This window comes from Coptis chinensis, chromosome 5 (genome assembly GCF_015680905.1).
Source record: "Coptis chinensis isolate HL-2020 chromosome 5, ASM1568090v1, whole genome shotgun sequence".
Classification (NCBI taxonomy): domain Eukaryota; kingdom Viridiplantae; phylum Streptophyta; class Magnoliopsida; order Ranunculales; family Ranunculaceae; genus Coptis; species Coptis chinensis.
In genome coordinates, this window is record NC_141460.1 from 58,542,382 (window position 1) to 58,564,935 (window position 22,554).

General features: G+C 38.3%; 6 protein-coding genes across 6 annotated transcripts; 3 read left to right on the top strand and 3 right to left on the bottom strand.

Moving 5' to 3' along the window:
- Positions 1-3,653: 3,653 nt before the first annotated feature.
- On the bottom strand, positions 3,654-4,613 carry LOC147498130 (uncharacterized). Its single transcript, XM_086563139.1, has 2 exons — positions 4,434-4,613; positions 3,654-4,277 (listed from the first exon to the last, which is right to left on the bottom strand). Exons 1-2 carry the CDS (start codon positions 4,611-4,613, stop codon positions 3,654-3,656), a joined length of 804 nt encoding a protein of 267 aa, XP_086419265.1.
- Positions 4,614-7,893: 3,280 nt separating this feature from the next.
- On the top strand, positions 7,894-8,334 carry LOC147498131 (uncharacterized). Its single transcript, XM_086563140.1, has one exon. It carries the CDS (start codon positions 7,894-7,896, stop codon positions 8,332-8,334), a length of 441 nt encoding a protein of 146 aa, XP_086419266.1.
- Positions 8,335-11,443: 3,109 nt separating this feature from the next.
- On the top strand, positions 11,444-11,869 carry LOC147498132 (uncharacterized). The gene has a single exon (XM_086563141.1). It carries the CDS (start codon positions 11,444-11,446, stop codon positions 11,867-11,869), a length of 426 nt encoding a protein of 141 aa, XP_086419267.1.
- Positions 11,870-12,900: 1,031 nt separating this feature from the next.
- LOC147498133 (uncharacterized) lies at positions 12,901-13,581 on the top strand. The gene has a single exon (XM_086563142.1). The coding sequence runs from the start codon at positions 12,901-12,903 to the stop codon at positions 13,579-13,581; it is 681 nt and encodes a 226-aa protein (XP_086419268.1).
- A 5,260-nt stretch (positions 13,582-18,841) lies between these two features.
- On the bottom strand, positions 18,842-20,758 carry LOC147498134 (uncharacterized). The gene is made up of 5 exons (XM_086563143.1): positions 20,536-20,758; positions 20,397-20,462; positions 20,090-20,280; positions 19,689-19,919; positions 18,842-19,009 (listed from the first exon to the last, which is right to left on the bottom strand). Exons 1-5 carry the CDS (start codon positions 20,756-20,758, stop codon positions 18,842-18,844), a joined length of 879 nt encoding a protein of 292 aa, XP_086419269.1.
- Positions 20,759-21,072: 314 nt separating this feature from the next.
- Positions 21,073-22,083, bottom strand: LOC147498135 (uncharacterized). The gene has a single exon (XM_086563144.1). It carries the CDS (start codon positions 22,081-22,083, stop codon positions 21,073-21,075), a length of 1,011 nt encoding a protein of 336 aa, XP_086419270.1.
- Positions 22,084-22,554: the final 471 nt, after the last annotated feature.

A 22,554-nucleotide genomic window follows, 5' to 3' on the forward strand; every position in this document is an offset into this window, starting at 1 on the left:
ACAGGTACTGCCAATTTTTGCCACGTTTCTATGGTAAATTATTTCCTTATCTCTTTACACTTTTAGGACAAAGCATTCGATTGTTTGGGGGTGGGATAGAAACATTTGCAAAAATTAGGCACTTTTACGATGTAAATTACGCACTTTTCTTTATATAAAAAAAATAAAAAATCATAAATATTGTTTATACTAGGCACTTAGTGATAATGGTATTGTTCCCTTTTCCATGATGATATTAGTCTAGAAATCTCACGTAGTACTTGAATTAGGATTTAATTTTTGAAACATAGATTAATACGTAGGTAATAGTCATTGCATCTTTTCACGAACATCTTGCATGAACATCTTTGATTGTACTTGGAAATATTTTTCTGAGACCTAAGTTAGAGTACTTAATACATATCTTGTGAGCATCTAGCCTAAAAGTCTCATAAGAGTGAAATATCTGAGTGATGACACAAGGGTGAAGTAAATTCCGAGTAGAGAAATCACACATCCACTTCCTGATCACCACACCATATCCTGAGCAAGAATTTAGGCCCTCTTTGGATTGATATAGCCAGAAATTCACACCTATATGAAATTTATTATCCGCTAGTCGCCCTACTGAGCTTTTCATTAGCCTTTTTACAAACCACAAATCATTTACCCAATAAAACAAAAGAAAAAAATAAAATCAACTTACCTATCTGGATAAGTCTGAGAACTGGGATGAGTGAAGAAAAGAGAAAAGAAATGTAAACAAAAATTAGTTAGTTGCTTCAAAAAAGACAAAAAGAAAAAGAAAAGAAGTTTCCATCCAAAGAAAAGAAAAATAAAATAAAATAAAAACTCCAAAAATAGAATAAAAGGAGTCAAAAGGCTAAGGATGGAAACAAAGTGTATAAGCAAAAGAACAAGGTTTTCTCTAGTTACATAATATGAAGACCCTACTTTCTCAGACTTGCTTTTTTGAATATCCATTTCCTTCCTTTTTTAACCAACACCTACGCCCCGTATCACCTAATAAAGACATCTAGCTCAATTAGGAATAGGTTGGTGTGATAGTAAATGGTAGATGTGTTTGATTGACCTTGGGTTCCTTGGATTGTCATTGAGATTATGAGGAAATGTGTGCCCACTGCACACTGGAATTAGCAAACTTGAGTGGAAAAATCAGAGTGTTATGTGTTTTGACACATTCCTTGTGAGAACCTACTCAGGCATGCTACCCAAAAGTTTCAGAAACGGACCTGCCATTGCATTTCATATCATAGTTCATTGTATAGTTGTTTATCTTAAGATGATTTGATTATTATGCATGTATCAGTTTAAGTTTTAGAATGATCATTCTTGTTTAAATACTAGTGAGATGTATAGATCATTGAGACATATATAAGGAAACACTAGTTTTATTTCTTAGTCGTTGTAGTATAGATGAAATTTGTGAGTACCTTCACTGGAAAACTCTCACGAGGGTATAACTTGTCCACTAAGGAATTCCAAGTGGTTTAAGGTCTTGTTGCATATGGTCAATGTAATCGCACTCGGCGAAACGAGATTAGTTAGAACTCCATTTTTGGTCACTTATTCTAATTTCTCATATTTGCTTAAGGACAAGCAAAATGCTGTTTGAGGGTGGTTTGATAAGAGCCCAAAACTGTAGTTTTAACCCGTTTAACTATATTGCATTAGACCAATTATGTTATTAATAAGTAAGAGTTAGTACTGTTATCATTTTTTTGTGTATTTCAAGCATTAGAGTCGAATATGTGCAGAAATGCGTCCATTTTGCGAGATAAAGGAGCAAGGGTTGGTTGCTAAGAAGTTCTATGATTAAAGCCAAGATTCAAGGAGAAAAAACCTTTTTAAAGTCCGGTCAAAGCTGAAAAGTCAAAGTCAACGCGGGCAGAAACAGCGCATAAAAGCCAGTAGAACTTCCGAAGGATGTATCTTTGGACTCAGACCTTAGAATTGAGCCTACCTTATGTCAAAACGATTGCTTCAGAAAGAGCTTTCCAATGGTCCAAGCCTTGACCCAATAAGAGGAGCAGAAGTAGGCGAAAAGTCTATAGAAGTCAAATACAGCTGAAAAGCCCTCTGTGGACTAAAGAAATTGGGTTTTGGGCTCGATTTTCCGGCCCAAAACATGGCTCCTCAGCCCATGTATGAAAAAGTGAATCTGGTCTCCTTTATTTGTATGGAGAAGACTTAACTCTTAAGATAACCTTGATCTAGACGACAAAATTAGGTTAGACTCCATTAATTAGTTAGATTAGCTTGTTTTAGATCTAGTTTTTACCTTCAATTAATTAGTGTTAGAACAAAGTAGTTTATTATTTAGAATCACTATTAGTTTTATAATAAAGTATTAGTTTTCATTTCAATTTAGCTATTGATTAAATTCTTATTTAGTTTTAGTTGTTTTAAATTCATAAATTAGGTTGTCTTCATTTTGATTCTTAGACTATTGTTAAAATTAGATTTATAAAGTTTAAATTAGTTATTAAATTATGACTTGTTATTATTGTTGTTCTGTTGGGAATGGTAGTATTATAGGAGGTTAAGGAAGCCATGTGAGGATGATTGCTTGTTCGAGTAGTTGTTATTTAGAATAGAAATTTCACATCTCATTACTCTCACCATTGTTCCTTGTGGTTGTTCAATTGAATTTGTTTAAGTCTTGAGAGTTAAGAGTGGAACGATTTCGTACTCTATATATTGTATGAATATATATGTGAGAGTAGGAAATAAATGCTTGATATCGTAAGAATAAAGTTAGAGTAATCGAAATTAGTTTTTACGGGTTATCAGTAAGCAATCAGAATTTGAAATCTTCATTGTTATAAGTGGTAGCCCGAGATACTTAATAGGTAATGTACCAACTGGATACTGTAATACTCCCTTAACTTCTTCACTCACCTCCTCACTCATTCCTGCCAAAAAAAGCTGACTCTTGCCCACATTCACTTCAAGTCCTGAACAACCTCTAAATTTCCCCAGAGAATTTACTAGGCTTCTAACCGTAGCAGCATCCCCATTCATAAATGCAATAAGGTCATAAGCAAATGAAAGATGTGTTATAACAGGCTCCTTAAACTTATAATGCAGTTTAAATTCTCCCCTTATAGCAGCCTGCTTCATAAGGTCATAAAACAATTCCATTACCAAAACAAACAGGTAAGGTGATATAGGGCCCCCCTGCCTTATTCCTTTATTCCCCTTAAAATACTCATACGGAGTCCCATTCACCATAATAGAAAAAGAAGCATTTCAAATACATTCTTTCACCCAGCCTATAAATTTCTCTGGCATTCCAATCCTTCTAAGCGTGAAGACGACAATTTCCCATCTCACTGAGTCATATGCCTTTTTTCAGATCAATCTTAGACGCACACCATGGTGGATAAGCATCTTTGTGATAATTGTGAGGCAATTCCTGAGACAATAATATATTATCCTATATGCTCCTTCCTGGTATAAAAGTTGATTGATTAAGCGACACCACCTCATGCATGATAGGTTTCATTCTCAGCGTCATAATCTTAGTGATACACTTGTAAATCACATTGTAACAAGCAATAGGCCTATAATCATTCAAACTTGTAGGGGTTTGTATCTTCGGCACTAGTGATATATAAGTAGCATTTACTTCTCGGAGCATCCTGCAAGCTCTAAAGTAATTTTGTACCGCCTAACAAAATCATTTCCCACAATTCTCCAGGCAGCCTTGAAGAACAATGAGGAGAATCCATCATTTCCGGGGACTTCTCACTATCTATACACGACAAAGCCTCAATAACCTCATCTCTAGTAATCTCTGCCACTAACCATTCCCTTGTGTCATTACCGATAATTTTCTCCGGCTGAATAGAATCAAAGCAGCTAAAATCTAGTTCTTGCAAATTCTCTGGCGCATAGAGTTCCTTGTAGAACTGCCCACATTCATCCCCTATATCATCCAAATCCTCTTGTACACTGCCAAGATCATCCCTCAAACATGTTATTTTATTCACTGCCCTCCTTGCTTTAGCTGACTTGTAAAAGTACTCTGTATTATTATCCCCCACAGTAATCACCTGATCTCGTGACTTTTGCCTCACACGCTCTTTTTCTGATTTCACAGCCTTTACATACTCTCTAATACATTTACTCTCTTCATCAATCCAGTCTCTGTTCAAAGGCTTTGTTTGCAGTTTTGTTTGAATAACATCCATCTCTTCCTTTTTTGTTTGTGCTCTTGTCTTGACATTCCCAATCCTCTCTCTGTTCCATTCAATCAAAGCCCCCTTCACAATCTTAAGTTTTCTCATAAAGACATACATAGGATTTCCTACAACCTCACACATCCAAGCTTGCTAGACTATTTCCACAAACCCCTCCTCTCGAGTCCAAAAATTAAAGAACCTAAAGGACTTTTTATTCTAACCCTTTTGTTTGGAAGAATAAGTTACCATAGAGGAATGGTCTGATATAGTACCCGGATTCAAGAATTCAGCTTCTACTTCCTCAAACTCATCAAACCATTCTGCATTTACAAGAACTCTGTCAAGCTTTTGCCAAATTCTAGCCCCTCTCCTATTGTTCCATGTGAATACATTCCCCTTGTATTTCATATCTGTGAGTCCAGCCATAGTAACACATTATATGAAATCAGTGTAATGGATTGGATGGGTTGGTCTCCCTCTAACTCTCTCCTCTGAGCTCAAAACTGAATTGAAATCTCCTAATACCACCCATAGCCCATGATACACACATGAAAAATTAGTCAACCTGTTCTATAGCTCTCTCCGGGTAACCAAATTAGTACTTGCATATACAAATGTAGCCATGAACATCTTACTACTGGTTAGAGTTACCTCCACCGTTATATATAGCAACTCCCTCTCTATGACTCTAACCTTGCACATGTTTGTATCCCAACATACCCAGATATTGCCTTTATCACTATACATATAGTTATGCTCCACATTCCATCCCTCACAACACCTTCTAACAGTTTTATCCATATTTTTTTTCTGAACTTTTGTCTCTACCAAACCCATAAGACTAAGTTTATGCTTATTAATCATCTTTCTGACTTCAACCTGTTTGAATCCCACATTTAGCCCCCTCATGTTCCAACACCCAATCTATATCATTTAAATAAATGGGGATGTATAAATTGGCCAGCCTTTGCCAAATCTTTACTGCCACTCACTTTTATAACCTTGGTACCCTGTGCATGTGCACCACCTTCTAAGTTTTGTCTTTACTCCCCGAACCACTTGCATCTAGATTCGTTCTAACAAGAATAGTTCTGTACCTTATCGCATTTGGACTCGCCCTTGTGCTTTCTTTGTTCATATTTACTTCACTAATCCTTTCGATTTCAGAGCCCACTTGCATATGATGCTCTTCTCGTGCTCTTACAATATGCCTCCGTGAAGGTGTTTCCCAACCTTCATTTTCTCCATCTTGAACAGTTATCACTTCTTGTACCCCATCAGATCTTTTAATACTCTCCTCTATTTGATCTTGGCCTTGTATAAGATTAGCATTCTCCTCCAATTCAGTTTCTCTCTTCTCATCAGACCCTACCTTTTCCTTACCCTTTTCCGCATTCTTTTTATCAGCAGTAGTAACTTGTTTCTTCTGAATCCACACATCTTGTTTTGGATCAATTTCCTTTTTCACATTATAAGAACATGTAGTGTCTGTATGCCCAAACACTTGGCAGTGTGAACATTTTGCAGGCCTCCAATTGTACTTAAACTTAACTTCTAAAGCTCTCCTTTGGTCAAGTACAACAGGCACACTATCTGGATACTTACAATTCGTTTTAATCTCAATACACACTCTGGCATAAGATGTTTGTGACATATTCTCTATAGGTTTATCTGTAAACAGGGGGTTACCAACAACATTTGAAACTTGACTAAACCCTTCCTTTGTCCACATCTCCATTGGAAAAAAATTCATAATCACCCAAATAAGAATTGTCTTCAGCTCCCTCGTCTCTGATTCAACAAAGAGTTTCCATGGCCTAACTACAAAGAGATGACTGGCAATATGGAACAAACCAATATCCAGAACTGTATGCCTATCATCCTCATTACTTATATGAAACATAAACATGTTATCTCCATAAGGCTTCATCATGAACTGATTCTTCAGCCTCCAAGTCCTTGCCACCATCTCCTTAACATAAGAGAAACTCAGCTTCTTTCCAACAAAATGACATTCTATTGCAGGTATGAGGGTTCTAATGCAAGCTCACTCGTACCTGCATTCAATCAAGTGTTTTCTGCATTCATTCTAATGCAAGCTCTATTGTAAATGTGTTCATTAAATCACTCAAGTGTATTGCATTCATTCTAATGCAAGCTCACACATAGATGCTTTCAATCAAGTGTTTTGCATTCATTCTAATGCAAGCTCACTTGTAGATGCATTCAATAATGGGTTTTGCATTCATTCTAATGCATGTTGGCTTTTTTTGTGACTTTTTAAGTGACATAATAAGTCACTTGTGTCACTTTTGAAATTAATTATGAAGTGATCTAAGAGCCCCCAACACATAAAGTTCAACCAAAAGTGACACAAAAACCTTACTAAATGTGTCACTTTTTGTTAATAAAATGACACTTAAGAATAGCCTCTTGTGTCACATTTAAGAAATAGTGTCACATGGCTTGTCAAAAGTGACACTAATTGTATCCTTTTTGGACCAGAGGGAGACATAAGTATGTCTAAAGTGACACATTAAGTATATTAATTGTGTCACTTTTTTACTAGAGCGAGACATAAGTACGTCAAAAGTGACACATTAAGTATACTAGTTGTATCTCTTTTGGACCAGAGCGTGATATAAGTACGCCAAAAGTGACATAAAACCCCCCACTTCTTGTGTCATTTTGGGAATTAACTCCATGTAACTCGTATGAAAAAAAAGCGCATATAAGAGTGGTTAGTTGTGTCACTTTTAAAAGATATTATGTCACTTTTTCCAAAAGCGAGACAAATGAAAATATTTTTTTAAAACCTTTTCTCATTTTTGTATTCGATCATATCCATTTCTCAACCTGCATCCTATACGTAATAACTAAAATCCTATTAACCTGCTTTATGACAGAAACAATATCCACATACATTTATCAAAACATCATAACCAAAATTGCCTTGACCTGCTTTATGATATGGAAACAACAACCACTCGGGATCGAAAAAAGAAACAACATTCAAAATAATTAACTTCTATCCCCTTACCTTTTTGTAATCGCCATGGACTTATTTTATGATATCATGATTCATTGTGTGAGCCATGGACAGTACAAACTACATTACAAGTTTGTAGATCCCATTATTACACACTTGTCCTTTGCAGATGATATGATGGCGTTTATGTATGGATATGTACTGTCTGCAACTCAGCTCAAGCAGAACCTACAAGTTTTTAAGATGTCTTCAGGGCTAGAAGTTAATCTACAAAAGAGCAATATTTTCTTTGCAGGAGTGGATGATGCCATTTTGCATGGAAATTGAGCAAATTTTGTAGTTTGAAAGAGCGAAGTTGCCTGTGAAATACTTGGGCTTACCCTTAATCACTACAAGGCTAAGGTCGACTGATTGATGTCCTTTACTTATGAAAGTGGCTAAAGTAATTCAGAGTTAGAAAGGAAAGCTTCTCTCTTATCAGGAAGGCTACAGTTAATTAAGGCAGTGTTAAACAATCTGAGTGTATATTGGCTGGCATCCTTCACTATACCCCAGAAGACCTATGATGATATTAATAGATTGTGTAGGAATTTCCTATGGAAAGGACCAGATTGTGCTCAGTCTCATGGACTGATAGGGTGGGATGACATCTGCCATCCTTATGAAGAGGGTGGTTTGGGTATTAGAAACTTAGCCACGGTGAATCAAGCAGCTACTATGAAACATATCTGGAAGATTGTTACAAAGGCAGAAAACCTATGGGTGAAGTGGGTATATAAGAACTTGATCAAGGATAGAAGTTTCTGGTTATTAAAGATCCCACAAGATTGTTCGTGGAGTTGGCGGAATATCCTCAAGGTAAGAAAGGAGGCAGCAGAAATAGTTATTCATCAAATTGGTAATGGGCATGAGACAAGCTTCTGGAATGACCCATGGTGTGTGTTTGGGATTTTGAGAGCAAAATTTCCTCAGGCCTTATTGTATGATAGCACATGTCATGTGAATAACAGGGTATCCGACTTCATAGAGGAGGCAGGATGGAGTATTCCACAGTGCATTCTAGTACACTTTTCTGACTTTCGAAGGGAGATACAACAAGTGGAGATTATGGGACTGGAAGATAAAATGGTTTGGGCGTCATCAATACATGGAGAGTAGTATCAAAGGGACTTATGACAGCTTAAGGAGTGTCAAACAAAAAAGTTCGATGGGGTAAGTTAGTCTGGTTCTCAAATAGAATCCCACGACACTCATTTATCAGTTGGATGGCTTTAAAGGGGGGACTAAAGACTTTACAGAGACTGAAGGAATGGAACAAAGTTCCAACAGACACATGTGTATTCTATTGGCAAGGAATCGAAACAGAGGAGCATCTCTTTCACAGTTGCAGTTTTGCGCGCACAGTATGGGGTTTCGTTACTACAGAAAATGGGATTTGGGAGAGTGAGTTACGTGGCAAGGTGAGATTTAATGGGTTAAATCTGTAACACGAGGTAAAGGATGGGAACAAGATGGAAATAAATTGGTGTGGAATGCGTTCATGTATAAGATTTGGAAGGCAAGAAATGATTACATCTTCCAGAACAAACACGTTGATGCACACCAAGTGGTTGATGAAGTGATCAGAAACTAGAACCAAATTATTGGGGTTGAACATTCGAATGGAGACAAGTCCTGAGGCTCAAAACTTCATGGATAAGTGGAATATAGAGGTTGGCGCGAAATAGAGGAAATATGAATATTGCAAATGGGTGCGAGCATGAACTGATATATGGAACCTTAATACGGATAGGACTCTGCAAGGAACTGAAGCTGGTTGGGCAGCAGCATTACACAATGATCAAGGAGATGTCATAGCTACAAGTCACGGGAAGTCAAGTATGCAAGAGATTGCACTGATATAGTTACAATCAGTCCAGCAAGGATTGGGAATGGCAGCGCGAAAGGGCATCAAGAAGATTGAGATAAAAACTGATTCCACAAGTGTAATATCATTTCTGAACAAGAATAACAAGCACCCTTGGGCAGCAGAAGCAATGATCCAGAGTATCCAAAACTTGAAGGAACAGTTCGAGCACTTTCAAATTAATCATGTATATAGGGAAATGAACAGATTAGTAGATGCACTAGCTAGGAACATTCCTACTATTAGTTACATAGATTTAGTTCCAAGTTCATTTTCTGAGGATGTAAAGAAAATTATATATGAAGATGCTAGTGGTAAGCAATATGTCAGAATGTAACAAGCTTGATCTCTTTTATTTCATTTAATGAAAAGGGGTAGGGGACCTCTCAAAAAACCTCACTTACCAATCAAAATAATAATAATAATTAATAATAATTAACTTCTATTGATTTCAAGGATCAAATCTAGTATCTATCATCCAGTTTGACTCCAAAAAAAATAAGTCATTCCAATACCAAAAGAATCACAATAAATTAAAGCAAACAAAAAAAAAAACTACATGACGCTAACACTATCCTAGCCATATATTACCTTGTTGTGCGCACTTCCAACACCAAAAAACCTAGCTACCATCTATTCACCTATTAATCGATCCATGCACCTGTTAAGGAATGAAGGGCATCATCCATAGCAGGCTAACAAGATCATTGAAGACATTAGAAGAGTGATTGATAGGCTAGAGTTCTTCTCTATTATTCATGTATATAGAGAAACAAACAGACTTGCAGATGCACTTGCAAAAAATGTACCTAGTCATAGGTTTGTAGATATTGTTCCTAGCTCCTTTGCAGAGAATATTAAAAAGATTGTATATGAGGACTCTATAGGAACAGTCTATCAACGAATGTACTAAGCTCTTTTATTAATGAAAAGGGGTAGGGGACCTCTAAATAAACCCGCTTGCCTAAAAAAAATAAAAAAAAAATCGTCATTCCACTAGTCACTATGACTAGTATATAAAATAAAAAAGCAAGTGAATCATCAAGAAGGGTATATTGCACAAGTAAGAAAAAAAAATCGATAAGAAAAGTATATATACATAAAGGTAAAATATGGAAGCCCACTTACCCAAATTAACTACTCAGATAAATTGTTGGATAAAGTCGATGAATTCAAGGCGAAGTTCATCAATTTCAATGGTGTAACTCTTATTCAATCAATCAAGTGTTTTTTTAACTTCCAAACCCAACAATGGGGACTTCTAAGGGGTGATTTTTAGCTTTAGGGGTATTTAGGTCTTTTCACAAAAAACACAAAAAACATGCAAAAAACACACGGTTTAGGTTCTTCAGAGGCAGCAAACCCTAGCACACCAACTAGAGTTCGGGCTGAGGAAGATGATCTGGACATGGACTCATCCTCGAGTGAGGAGAGTCATATGAACTTTGTTAACTGTGTCTTCATCAAGAAGTACGGAGTTGGTTCACTAGAAAGATTTAGGAAAAGAACAGAGCTTGCGGAGGCTGAAGTTGCTAGCGGGAAAAAACCACAAACAGAAAAGGAACAAATAAAAGAACTTGCGCTGGACATTGTCCTACGCAGTTGTGATGATGAGTGGAAAAAAAGTGGGGGAGTGAAACCACAAGATGAGGCTAAGGAGTTGGGAGAAATAGAAAGTGTTGCACGACTCGAGCAAGGAGGGAACATTAAGGACAATCAAGATGTCAATGTTACTGGTACTCAAGAGAAATGTCAGAAAAAGATAGCGCTAGATCTGAAAAGCCGCAAGATCAAGGAGGAGTTACTGGAATCTGTAATGAAGCGAAATGAAGGAGCAGAGGGTGAGAGGGAAACAGATGGAACTACAGAAGTGCTTATATCGCGGCTACCTATACAAGGCAGCACCGCTTATGCACAGGGCATGATCATGACTAACAACAAAGGGGATGAGCGAAATTCTCAGAAGCGAGAAGTAACAAGCATGCAAATAAAAGAATCTAACGGAAAGGAAACTCAAGTAAATCGAGTCAACTTGACTGAGAATGGAGAAATAGAAGGTACAGAGCCTCAGAATGTAGAAGCAGAAGGAATCACGACCAAGATTGGAAACACAGAGAAGGAACCCATCAGAAAGAGTTCATGGGCAGATGTCATAAGGAAGAAGGCAGTTGGAAGTGCAGCACTATCATACGTGCCTCCATCCATAGTGAACGGAAAACCTGTCATTCACGTCACTAGCACGCAATTTGCAGAGTACAACAAAAAATTCGACAACTTGGTTGTTGGATCCTTTGTAGGAAGAAGAATAAACTACAACTTTGTGAAGGATGTAATAAGTCTTGGGCGATAAAAAGTTTTGTAATGAAACCATATGGGGATGCCATGTTTACATACAAGTTTGAGAAGGAAGAAGATAAACAGATGGTATTGGATGTTGGATCTTTCCATATTGCCAGCCAATTGTTTGTAGTTAGGCCGTGGAGAACCTTTGTCGAAGCAGAATCGAGGGAACTGAAAACCATACCAATTTGGATGATTGTAAAAGGATTGCCAATGGAGATGTGGAACAAAGACGGCTTCAGCCAAGTGGGGAGTGCTGTGGGCATCCCAATGTTCACAGATAAACTAACAGAGAATATGACATGCACTAACTATGCGAGAGTTTGCGTAGAGATCGACACTGAATGCCCGTACCTAGATCACATCCCAGTGATACTTGATCAAAGGAGAGCATATAAAGTAACTTTTGAATACAATTGGAAGCCGCCGAGGTGTGCGAGCTGTTAAACCTTCGGATACTCTGATCAATGATGCCCAAAAAAGGAACCGATGGGAACAGAGGCTACAAATAAAGTGTGGCTCAAGAAGGAAGTAAGTGGTACAAAGGAAGAAGAGAATAAAGATAAAGGGCAACACCAAACACAACCAGAAAAAGATCAAACACAGGAGGCAAATTCAGAAAAGATAGTTCAGGAAGTGTATGCAGTACTAAATGATGAAGACGGCTGGGAATCTCCAACCAAGAAGCATCGATGTAAGGCTAGGAACCTCCAAGGGGAAAGTAGCATGACAGACGTGACACAATCAGTTAAGAGAGGGAATGACAGCAAGGAATTAAGGACGGAAGGGAATGAAAGAGCAAAGGTATAGAGGGATACTAACAAACCACAAGCGTCAGCCAAAGAAATTAATGGACCCTAAGGCTACAGAGAGATAGGCAGTTAGTGGTGATCGAATAGAAAAAGAATGTTCTTATTCAGAGAAGAAGAGGGCAGAAGGAGCAGAGTATGAGAAGGGACAGGGTATGCAACAGAGTGAAGTACTAGAAAAGGGGAAAAAAACTATGGAGACAAAGCAAACCGAACAATTAGAAGGAGGGGAAACAGAGCTGCCAATTGAATAGGGAAATAATGCCGCTAGAGGATCACACACAGCAAAAGTAAACAAGGGGAGCGGAACCACAAAAAATGCCACTCAAGGGGGAGACACAACATAGTGACAGCCAAGTACGGTCACTTTAAGCATTCAAACTCGAGTAAATGAGTACACACCTCGGCTGCTGGAACATGAGGGGATTCAACATGAATTTCAAACAAGTAGAAGTGAAGGATATGGTAAGGAAATATAATCTGAGCATCATGGGCGTAGTGGAAACAAGAGTGAAGGAAGAAAAATGAGATCGAGTGTTTAACAAAACGTTCAATCAGTGGGCTATGGAGGATAACTATGCACATAATGAATTGGGAAGAGTGTGGTTTTGTTGGGATCCTAGAGTAAGCACAGCAACCTTATTGAGAAAAGATGATCAACACATAACGATGGGAGTGACCACTATATCAGGGGAAGAGTTTGTGATCACCATAGTCTACACAAGTGTGGATATGAATGAAAGAAGACACCTATGGAGGGCTTTAATAGACTTATCTTGCATTATACAAAAGCCATGGTTAGTAATGGGGGATTTTAACGCCATTTTGAGTCCACAAGAGAAGAAAGGAGGTATAGAAGTCAGACCAGAACATTTTACAGATTTCTTGAACTGTGTAACATCAGCTGGACTAGTGGATATCAAGTACAAGGGGAATCAACTAACATGGAGTAACAAGCAAATGGAGAGAATAAGTTGCAAACTTGACAAAGTTATGGCGAATGCAGAGTGGATAGACGAGTTTGAAGATCATGAGGCTGAGTTCTTAAACCCAGGTGCCATCTCCGACCACTCTTCCATGATAGTAACTTCTATGAAACAGAGAAATCAAAAGAGAAGAGCTTTTAAATTTTTTAACTTCTGGCACAAAGAAGAGGGATTTATGAGAATAGTGGAAGAGGCGTGGAGAAGCCCAGTAGTGGGCAACCCAATGTATGTTTTTATGAAGAAGCTGAAGGTAACGAAGGGGGTTCGTATAGTGTGGAATCGAGAGAGAGTAGGGAATATTATAGATAGAGTTAAAGAAAAGAAGAAAGAGCTGGATGGAATCCAAACAGAATTGCAACTATAGCCTCAGAACAGAGAATTGATTACAAAAGAAAAAGAAGCACTTAAACACTATGTCCGAGCAGCAGTAACAGAGGAGGGATTTCACAAACAGAAGTCGTGCGATCAAATAATCAGTGTGCGCGACAACAATATTACCTATTTCTTCAGATCGGTGCAAGCTAGAAGAGTGGTAAACAAGATTACTTGCTTGGTAAACAGAGACGGCCATATCATGCAAGATTTTAACGACATTGGAGATGAATGTGTGCGATATTACAAGGAGTTGTACAGTCCACATCAGATGTCAGAGATTAATCTAGCAGTGTTTCAAGAGATTGGGCCAAGGCAGACCATAGATAACGGAGACCATGACGATTTACAAAGGCAGCTCACAAGAGATGAGATAATAGAAGCTTTGGCAGACATTGGGAATGAAAAAGCTCCGGGAAGAGATGGATTTTTCATCTTTCTTTTTCAAGTGTACATGGAGACTTATCGGGGAAGACTTCATAAAGGCAATACTGAATTTCTTTACTTCAGGTCAGCTCCTTCAAGAAGTCAATGCTACTTGCTGCACACTTATACCAAAAGTACATAGTCCATCCAATCTGGGGGAGTATAGACCAATAGTGTGTTGTGGAGTGGTATACAAGTGTATTGCAAAAGTGATGACAAGAAGATTGAAGCAGATAATGCCGAAGGTGATAAACAAGAATCAGTCTGCTTTCATTACAGGAAGGAGCATCCAAGACAACATCCTGTTGTCCCATGAACTCATGCATAACTATCATAGGGATGCAGAACCACCAAGATGTGCAGCCAAAGTGGACATTAAAAAGGCCTTTGATTCCATGAGATGGGAAGCGATTGAATTCGCTATGGAGAGAGTTGGCATGCCTAGAAGATTCATCGAGTGGGTTAAAGTGTGTGTGGAATCAGCCCATTACTCAATCATGATCAATGGGGCACCATACGGGTATTTCAAGGGAAAGCGAGGAATACGGCAAAGGAGATCCTATGTCCCCATACTTATTTGTCCTAGTGATGGATCTGTTCTCGGAAATCATGCACTACACTGTAACAACAAATGAGTATAAACTTCATCACAAATGCAAAAATCCAGTTATAACTCATTTGTCCTTTGCAGATGACTTGATGGCCTTCATGCGGGGGGATGTTCAAACAGCCACAAAGCTCAAAGAGAACCTGAATACATTCAAAGCTTGCACTGGATTAGAAGTGAACGTTCAAAAAAGTCAGATATATTTTGCCGGAGTAGATGACAATACTTGTACAGAGATTGAGGGGATATTGCAATTCCCAATAGGAGAGTTGCCCGTGAAATATTTGGGACTCCCCTTAATTACGACAAGATTGAGATCATCGGATTGTAGTCCTTTACTCACAAAGGTTACAAACAGGATACAAAGCTGGAAGGGAAAGGCTTTGTCATATGCGGGGAGGTTGCAGTTGGTTAAAGCAGTTCTTAACAACCTGAGTGTTTACTGGATTGCATTGTTTATTATGCCGCAGAAGATCATTGTAGACATTAATAGGTTGTGTAGGAATTTTTTATGGACAGGGCCTGACTGTCATCAATCACATGCTATGATTGGATGGGAGGATTTGTGCTACCCATATGAGGAGGGAGGGCTGGGTTTGAGGAATTTGGCAAAGGTGAATCAAGCAGCCACCATGAAGCACATCTGGAAAGTAGTAACAAAGGTAGATACACTATGGGTGGACTGGGTACACAGGAACTTGATCAAAGGTAGGAACTTCTGGCAGCTCAACATACCAAACGACTGTTCTTGGAGCTGGCGAAACCTTTTAAAGGAGAGAAAGGAAGCAGCGGAAGTGGCTATGCATCAAATAGGAGACAAAAGCAACACAAGTTTCTAGCTAGATCCCTGGCACCCGAGTGGAATTTTGAAAGATAAGTTCCCGTAAGTTTTTAAGTATGATTCCACATGTCACATTAATGCTAAGGTTGCTGAATTCATTGTACAAGGAGAATGGCACTTCCCAGATCGTATAAAAGTTCACATAAGAGAGATAGTGGAGCAAATTGATTATGAAACTGAAATAATGGTGAGAAGAGATAGGTTGGTATGGACCGCATCTATTAATGGAGACTATAGCTTGAGAGACACCTATGAAGGATTGAGAGGGATAAAACAACTAGTGCCATGGCATCAGCTGATCTGGTTCTCAAATCGGATCCCGAGACATTCCTTTATCAGCTGGATGGCGATCAACGGGGGACTCAAAACACTTGAGAAGATGAAGGAATGGAAGAAAGTCACTAATGATACATGTACATTGTGTTGGAAAGAGGTGGAGACGTCAGAACATCTTTTTCATGGCTGTGATTACTCAAAGGAAGTTTGGCAGATGATGCTAGAGAAAATGGGATACAACAGAGCATAGGCAAATACATGGCAAGCAGAAACTGAATGGGTACAGAGGAAGACAGTGGGGAAAGGGCCGAAACAAGATGCAATTAGATTAGTATGGAATAGGTACATCTACTAGATATGGAGATCGCGAAATGAAAAGATCTTTGAGAATAAGCAGACACTAACAGCTCAGGTGGCGTGTAGAATTCTTAGTGATGTCAGAACGAAGCTACAAGTAATGGATATAAAGATGGATGATGTCCCTGAGATGTAGCAGTTCAGAGAAAGGTGGAACATGGATGTGAGTTCAAATATGAAGAAGACGAAGTACTATAGCTGGCACAGAGCAGACGAGGGAATCCAAAACTTAAACACGGACGGTACGCTACAGGGGCCTTTAGCTGGATGGGCCGCAGTCATTAGAAATGAGCTGGGCAAGTAACAGTAGCTAGTAAAGGGAGGTCCAACAAGCAGACTATAGCTTTAATAGAGCTGCAAGGGGTCGAACAAGGGCTGAAAATGGCTATTTCGAAGGGCATCAGGAAGATCAGAGTACAGACGGACTCAGCAAATGTTATAGCTTTCTTCAAAGCTACGACGCAATACCCATGGCAAGCAGAGCAGATGATGAGGAACATTACCCAGATGAGAGAGGAACTAGAATCATTCACTATTACTCATGTGTACCGAGAAACTAACAAACTTGCAGATGCATTGGCAAGTAATATTCCAACAATTAGCTATGTAGAATTAATACCTAGTTCTTTTACTGAGGATGTAAAGAAAATTATTTTTGAAGATGCTAGTGGTAAACAGTATCTAAGATTGTAATAATTCAGCCTTTTTTATCCTCTATGAGGAAGGGGTAGGGGACCTCTTAATTAAAAAACCCCGCTTGCCAACCAAAAAAAAAAATGGTGTAACTCTTCTTGCTAGAGAACTCCAATACCTGTTCGACTAAAAATATATTATAAATATTATGAAAATGAATAATGCAGGCAATGCATTGCCTACCATATTTACACATACACCAATTTATATGCTAGCTAACACTATATGAAAAAAAATGCTACTTTACAGCCACCTTCTTTTTGAATGGTGGACTAGGATCTTCCACTAAATCTCGCATAAAGAGCAATACATAATATCCGCATACAACACATAATTAATACTTGTATTAACACATATACACAAATTGGAAGATACTTTGTATTGTATTCCAAAGAAACTAAGCTTACTATCACATAGTTCAAATTTGGATTTGGATTCATCTTTCTCTTTCCTTTGGACATATTTGATGTCTTGATCGCACTGAAAATGCATTTGTTTCATTCTCATTATTTTCAAGATAGAATCAAATTAATAATGAAATATACAATAAATAAATACTAAACTCACGTGTTCACTAATAATTTAAAAGCTGGATCCAGCGGCCCTCGAAAATCTTTTAAAGAGTTGAACTAGTACGTTAAATATGAATTTAGTTAAAGAGAACACTCGAAATGTGTAGAGAATCAGAAATACAAATTTAAAATCCAAAAAACTTACCTGCTTAGACTTGGCAATCACCTACTACCTATTATCACTTTTGGCACTATTGGATTCCACATTTTATAGCGAGTTGATGAGTTTTAGTCCTTGCTTGAGCAACTCACTCAATAATTATGTCGTCGCTGGTGAATTAGTCACACCTTGTTCTTTAAGCACATGTAGCACCAAATTTTTCAACTTCTCATTTTGAGCTTCTTTCTCTTTCAACTTCGCTTCCAAATCCTCGTGATACTTCTTTGATATTTTATTAGGAAGATTGAAGTACATAGTTGGAGTGGTATATTGTCCACCTGCCCTGACTAGACCACTAGGCTCTAGAGTTCACAATGTCATTCTTTCCTTCCGTTGCCAAAACCCCTCCTCTACCTTATTTTTCAGCTTCTCCTGCAAAAATAGATAAGAATCTAATATTTCTGTCAGTACAAAGGCAGTACAAAGGAACCCAATGGGAAACTGCAGTAGAGATGGTTTTGAATATGATGGAAGGATAAAAAAGCAACACAGAGAAAGGTAGTACAAATGAACCCACTATTTTTGTCGTACGTAGCAGCAGCATGCATGGGAGATTCACTACAATTCTTATTACAACTAAAGCACAATTGGGTGGACAAAAGTCAGTTAACTCAAAAGAAGGGAACAAATTTTGTCCCCTTTTTGTTTTTTGGTTGGTAAGCGAGGTTTTTAGAGAGGTCCCCTACCCCTTTTCATAAATGAAAAAAACTTGTTACATCCTTATATATTGCTTACCCCTAGCATCATCATAGATTATTCTCTTTACATCTTCTGAGAAAGAACTAGGCACTAAGTCTTTATAGCTTACATCAAGAATATTACTAGCCAATGCATCTGCTAATTTATTGCTTTCTCTGTACACATGGCTAATATTGTAATGCTCCATCTTTGCTTCCATATCTCTGATGCTCTTGATGGTCTTTTATGCTGCCCATGGATACTTGCTCATCATCTTCAGCCACGCAACAATAGTTTTTGCGTCTGTTTGTATCGCAATCTTCTTTACTCCTTGTCTTATTGCCATCATCAGTCCTTGCTCAACAACATGTAACTCAATCAAAGCTATAGTTATCATATTTGACTTGCCTTTACTTACTTCCACCACTTCTCCTCTATCATTTTGTATAACTGCTGCCCATCCTCCCTCTGTTCCTTGCAAGGTTCCGTCAGTATTCATGTTATATATCTCTTTCTCTATTTTCTGCTTTACTTCCACTTCTATGTTCTAGATTTCCATGAAGTTTTATGCCTCTGGTCCTTGTTCCATTCTAATGTTCAGAGCCAAAAGTCTTCTTCTTGCATCTTTAATAACCGAGTTTACTAAATAATTTGTGTTAGCCTGCTTATTTTGAAAGATCCTGTCATTTCGCGATTTCCAGATCCAATACACAAACGCATTCCAGGTGAGTCTTCAACTATCTTGGATACATCCTTTGCCTCGTGGTGTTCCTCAGTCCATTGAGCTTCGTCTTGCCATTGAGCATGGGCCTGTTAAAGCCCATCTTTTGTAACAATTTACTCTAAACCATTTGTGCCACTATACAAGAATGGAAGAGATGATCTACAGTTCCCGTTTCCCGCCAACACAAAACACAATCATCAGTTGCTACTTTCTTCCACTTTTTTAATTTTTGCAGCGTTTTAAGCCCTCCACTCAAAGCCATCCAACTAATGAAAGAGTGTCGAGGTATTCTACCTAAGAACAGACAAGTTTGCTCCATTGTACAGTTTGATTTATTCCTCTAAGTGCTTCATACGTTTCTCTCATGTAGTACTCACCATGTGCTGATGCCTTCCAAACTATCTTGTCCTCCTAACCCATTATTTCTACCCCTTCAATCTCCTCGATAAAATCAGATAGATGTACCATTATACGCTGAGGAACTCTCCATTTGCCGTCTACAATGAAATCTGAAACCTTGTTATCCACGTGGCATATGCTGTCATACAGAAGAGCTTGTGGAAACTTTCCGCGTAAAATTCTTGAAAAATACCATAGCTCATTCCAGAAACTGGTCTTTGTCCCATTCCTTATTTGATGAGTCACTAAGTCTACAACCTCCTCCCTTGCTTTAAGTATATTCCTCCAGCTCCAGCAACAATCATTTGAAATCTTTAATAGCTAGAAGTTTCTGTCTCTGATCAAATACCTTTGTAACCAAGTAACCCATAGATTATCTGCCATTGATATAATTTTCCATATGTGCTTCATAGTTGCCGCTTGATTAACTTTTCCCATATTTCTGATTCCTAACCCACCTTCTTCATAAGGAAAGCATATATTTTCCCATCCAATCAAAGCATGTGACTGAGTACAATCTGGGACTGTCCACAAGAAGTTTCGGCATAATCTGTTATTGTCATCGATTGTTTTCTGTGGTATAGTGAATGATGCCACCTAATAAACACTCAAACTATTTAACACAACTTTAATTAACTGTAGTCTTCCTGCATAAGACAATATCTTTCCTTTCCAACTCTAAATTCTTTTTCTAACTTTCAAAATCAAAGGACAGCAATCAGCCGATCTTAATCGTGTTGTATCAAAAGCAAGCCCAGATGCCTCACTGGCAACACACCTCTTGCAAACTGTAAAACTTGCTCTATCTCAGAGCTTGTTCTATCATCCACCCTTGCAAAGAAAATTCTACTCTTCTGTATATTGGCCTCCAATCTTGAACTCAATCTGAAATCTTCCAGGTTCTGTTTGAGCTTAGTAGCAGTCTGAACATCTCCATGCATAAATGCCATCAAGTCATCTGCAAATAACAAGTGAGTAATAACAGGATCTACACACTTGTTATGTAATCTGTATTAGCCCATCCTTACACAATGGAGCATAATGTCAGAGAAAAGGTCCATGACTAGTACAAACAGATAAGGTGAAATGGGGTCACCTTGTCTGATCCCTCTGCTTCCTCTAAAATAACCACAAGTTGACCTGTTAATCATGATAGAATAAGATATTGTTTGTACACAAGAATTAACCTATGCAATGAATCTTCCTGGAATACCCACTTTTCTCATAGCAAATTCCACTACTTCCAACCTCACTAAGTCATAGGCATTTTTCAAGTCTACTTTTATAGCACATCTAGGTGGCAGGTGATCTCGATGATAATTGTGCATGAGTTCATGTGACAGAAGAATATTGTCATGTATACTCCTTCCCGTTATAAAAGCAGACTGATTGGGATTGACAATTCTAGGCATCAAGTCTTTCATCCTGCTAGTCATGACCTTAGTTATGCATTTATACATTACACCACAACATGCAATAAGCCTATAGTCCCCTAAAGAAGTAGGCACTTGAATCTTTGGAATAAGAGTAATACATGTGGAGTTTACCTCATGCAACATCTGATTGGATCGAAAGAAGTTCTGTGCTGCTCTTATGAAGTCTTCCCCAATGATTCTCCATGCGCAATGTAAAAGAATGATGAGAATCCATCACTACCCGGGGATTTATCATTTCCAACATTAGCTAGAGCTTCTATAATCTCATCCCTCGTTACCTCTCTCTCCAATCTTTCAGATTCTCTTGCATCCAGCTATTCGCGCGGTTCCATCTCCTGAAACTTTAAAAAATTTACTGCCGACATGTTTGTAGGGCTGTACAGAGCTTTGTAAAATGCTACACATTCATTACTGATTTCGTTAACATCTTGAATGATATTCCCATCTTCATCTTGTAAGCAAGATATCTTATTCATTACTCTTCGTGCTTGCATGGATTTGAAGAAGTACTTCGTGTTATCATCTCCCGAGCCAATCTCTTGATCCCTTGATTTCTGCCTAAACAAATCCTCCTCTGTCTCAACTGCTTTCACATGTGTTCTGATTGCTTCTCTCTCTTTTCTGATGAGGATACGATCCATAGGCTGTCCTTGTAACTTAGTTTGTATCAAATCCATGTCTTGCTTTGTTTCTTTCACTCTATCAACCACATTACCCACCCGTTTCCTATTCCACTGTATTAGTGATACCTTAGTTATCTTTAGCTTTTTCATGAATACAAACATAGGGTTGACAACTACTTCACTCTTCCACGCCTCCTCTACTGTTCTCATAAAATCTTTCTCTGTATACCAAAACTTAAAGAACTTTAATGCTTTCTTTTTTTGGTTCCTTTGAGTCATAGAGGTAACAATCATGGCAGAATGGTCCGAGATTGCTCCTGGATTCATAAATTCAGCCTCATGATCCCCATAGGCTCTTATCCACTCTGCATTAGCCATAACTCTATCCAACTTGCAGCGTACTCTCTCCTCTTGCTTATTACTCCATGTAAGTAGGTTTCCTTTGAACCTTATATCGACTATTCCAGCAACATTGATGCAATCTAGAAAGTTTGACAAGTGGTAAGGTTGCACCTCTAATCCCCCTACCTTCTCCTGTGCACTTAAGATTGAGTTAAAGTCTCCCATAATAACCCATGGCTTCTGTATAACACATGATAAATCTACGATGCTTCTCCTTAGTTTCCATCTTGTACTCATATCAATACTGCCATACACAACTGATACTACGATCTCCTCACCTGATATAGTTTCTACTTCCATCGTAATCTGTTGTGAGTCTTTATCCATCAGTTTTGCCCCACACTCTCGCGGATTTTAGCAGAACCAAATGTTCCCCATTTCAGTTCCATTGCTATTCCCTTCCATTCTCCACTCTGAGAATGTCTTGTTGAAAAATCTATCTTGATTCTTCTGCTTTACTCTAGTCTCGACAAGTCCCATTATACTTATTTCATACTTCTTTATCATTTCTCTAACTTCAACTTGCTTAAAAGCTTGATTGAACTCACACACATTCCAACATGATAGATTTATCATCATTTACACCAAAAGGCTAGGCTTAGCCCCTTCTTTACCGCTAGTACTCTGTGATGTTTGTTCCACCTGTTTCAGAACTTAACCCACTTCCTTTCTCTGTATCCTACTTGTGGCACTATTGTCAGAGAGATGTTTGAAATGGTTGTCCCCATTGCTTGATACCTGTACTTTTCTCGCTTCTACCCCCAATGTTTT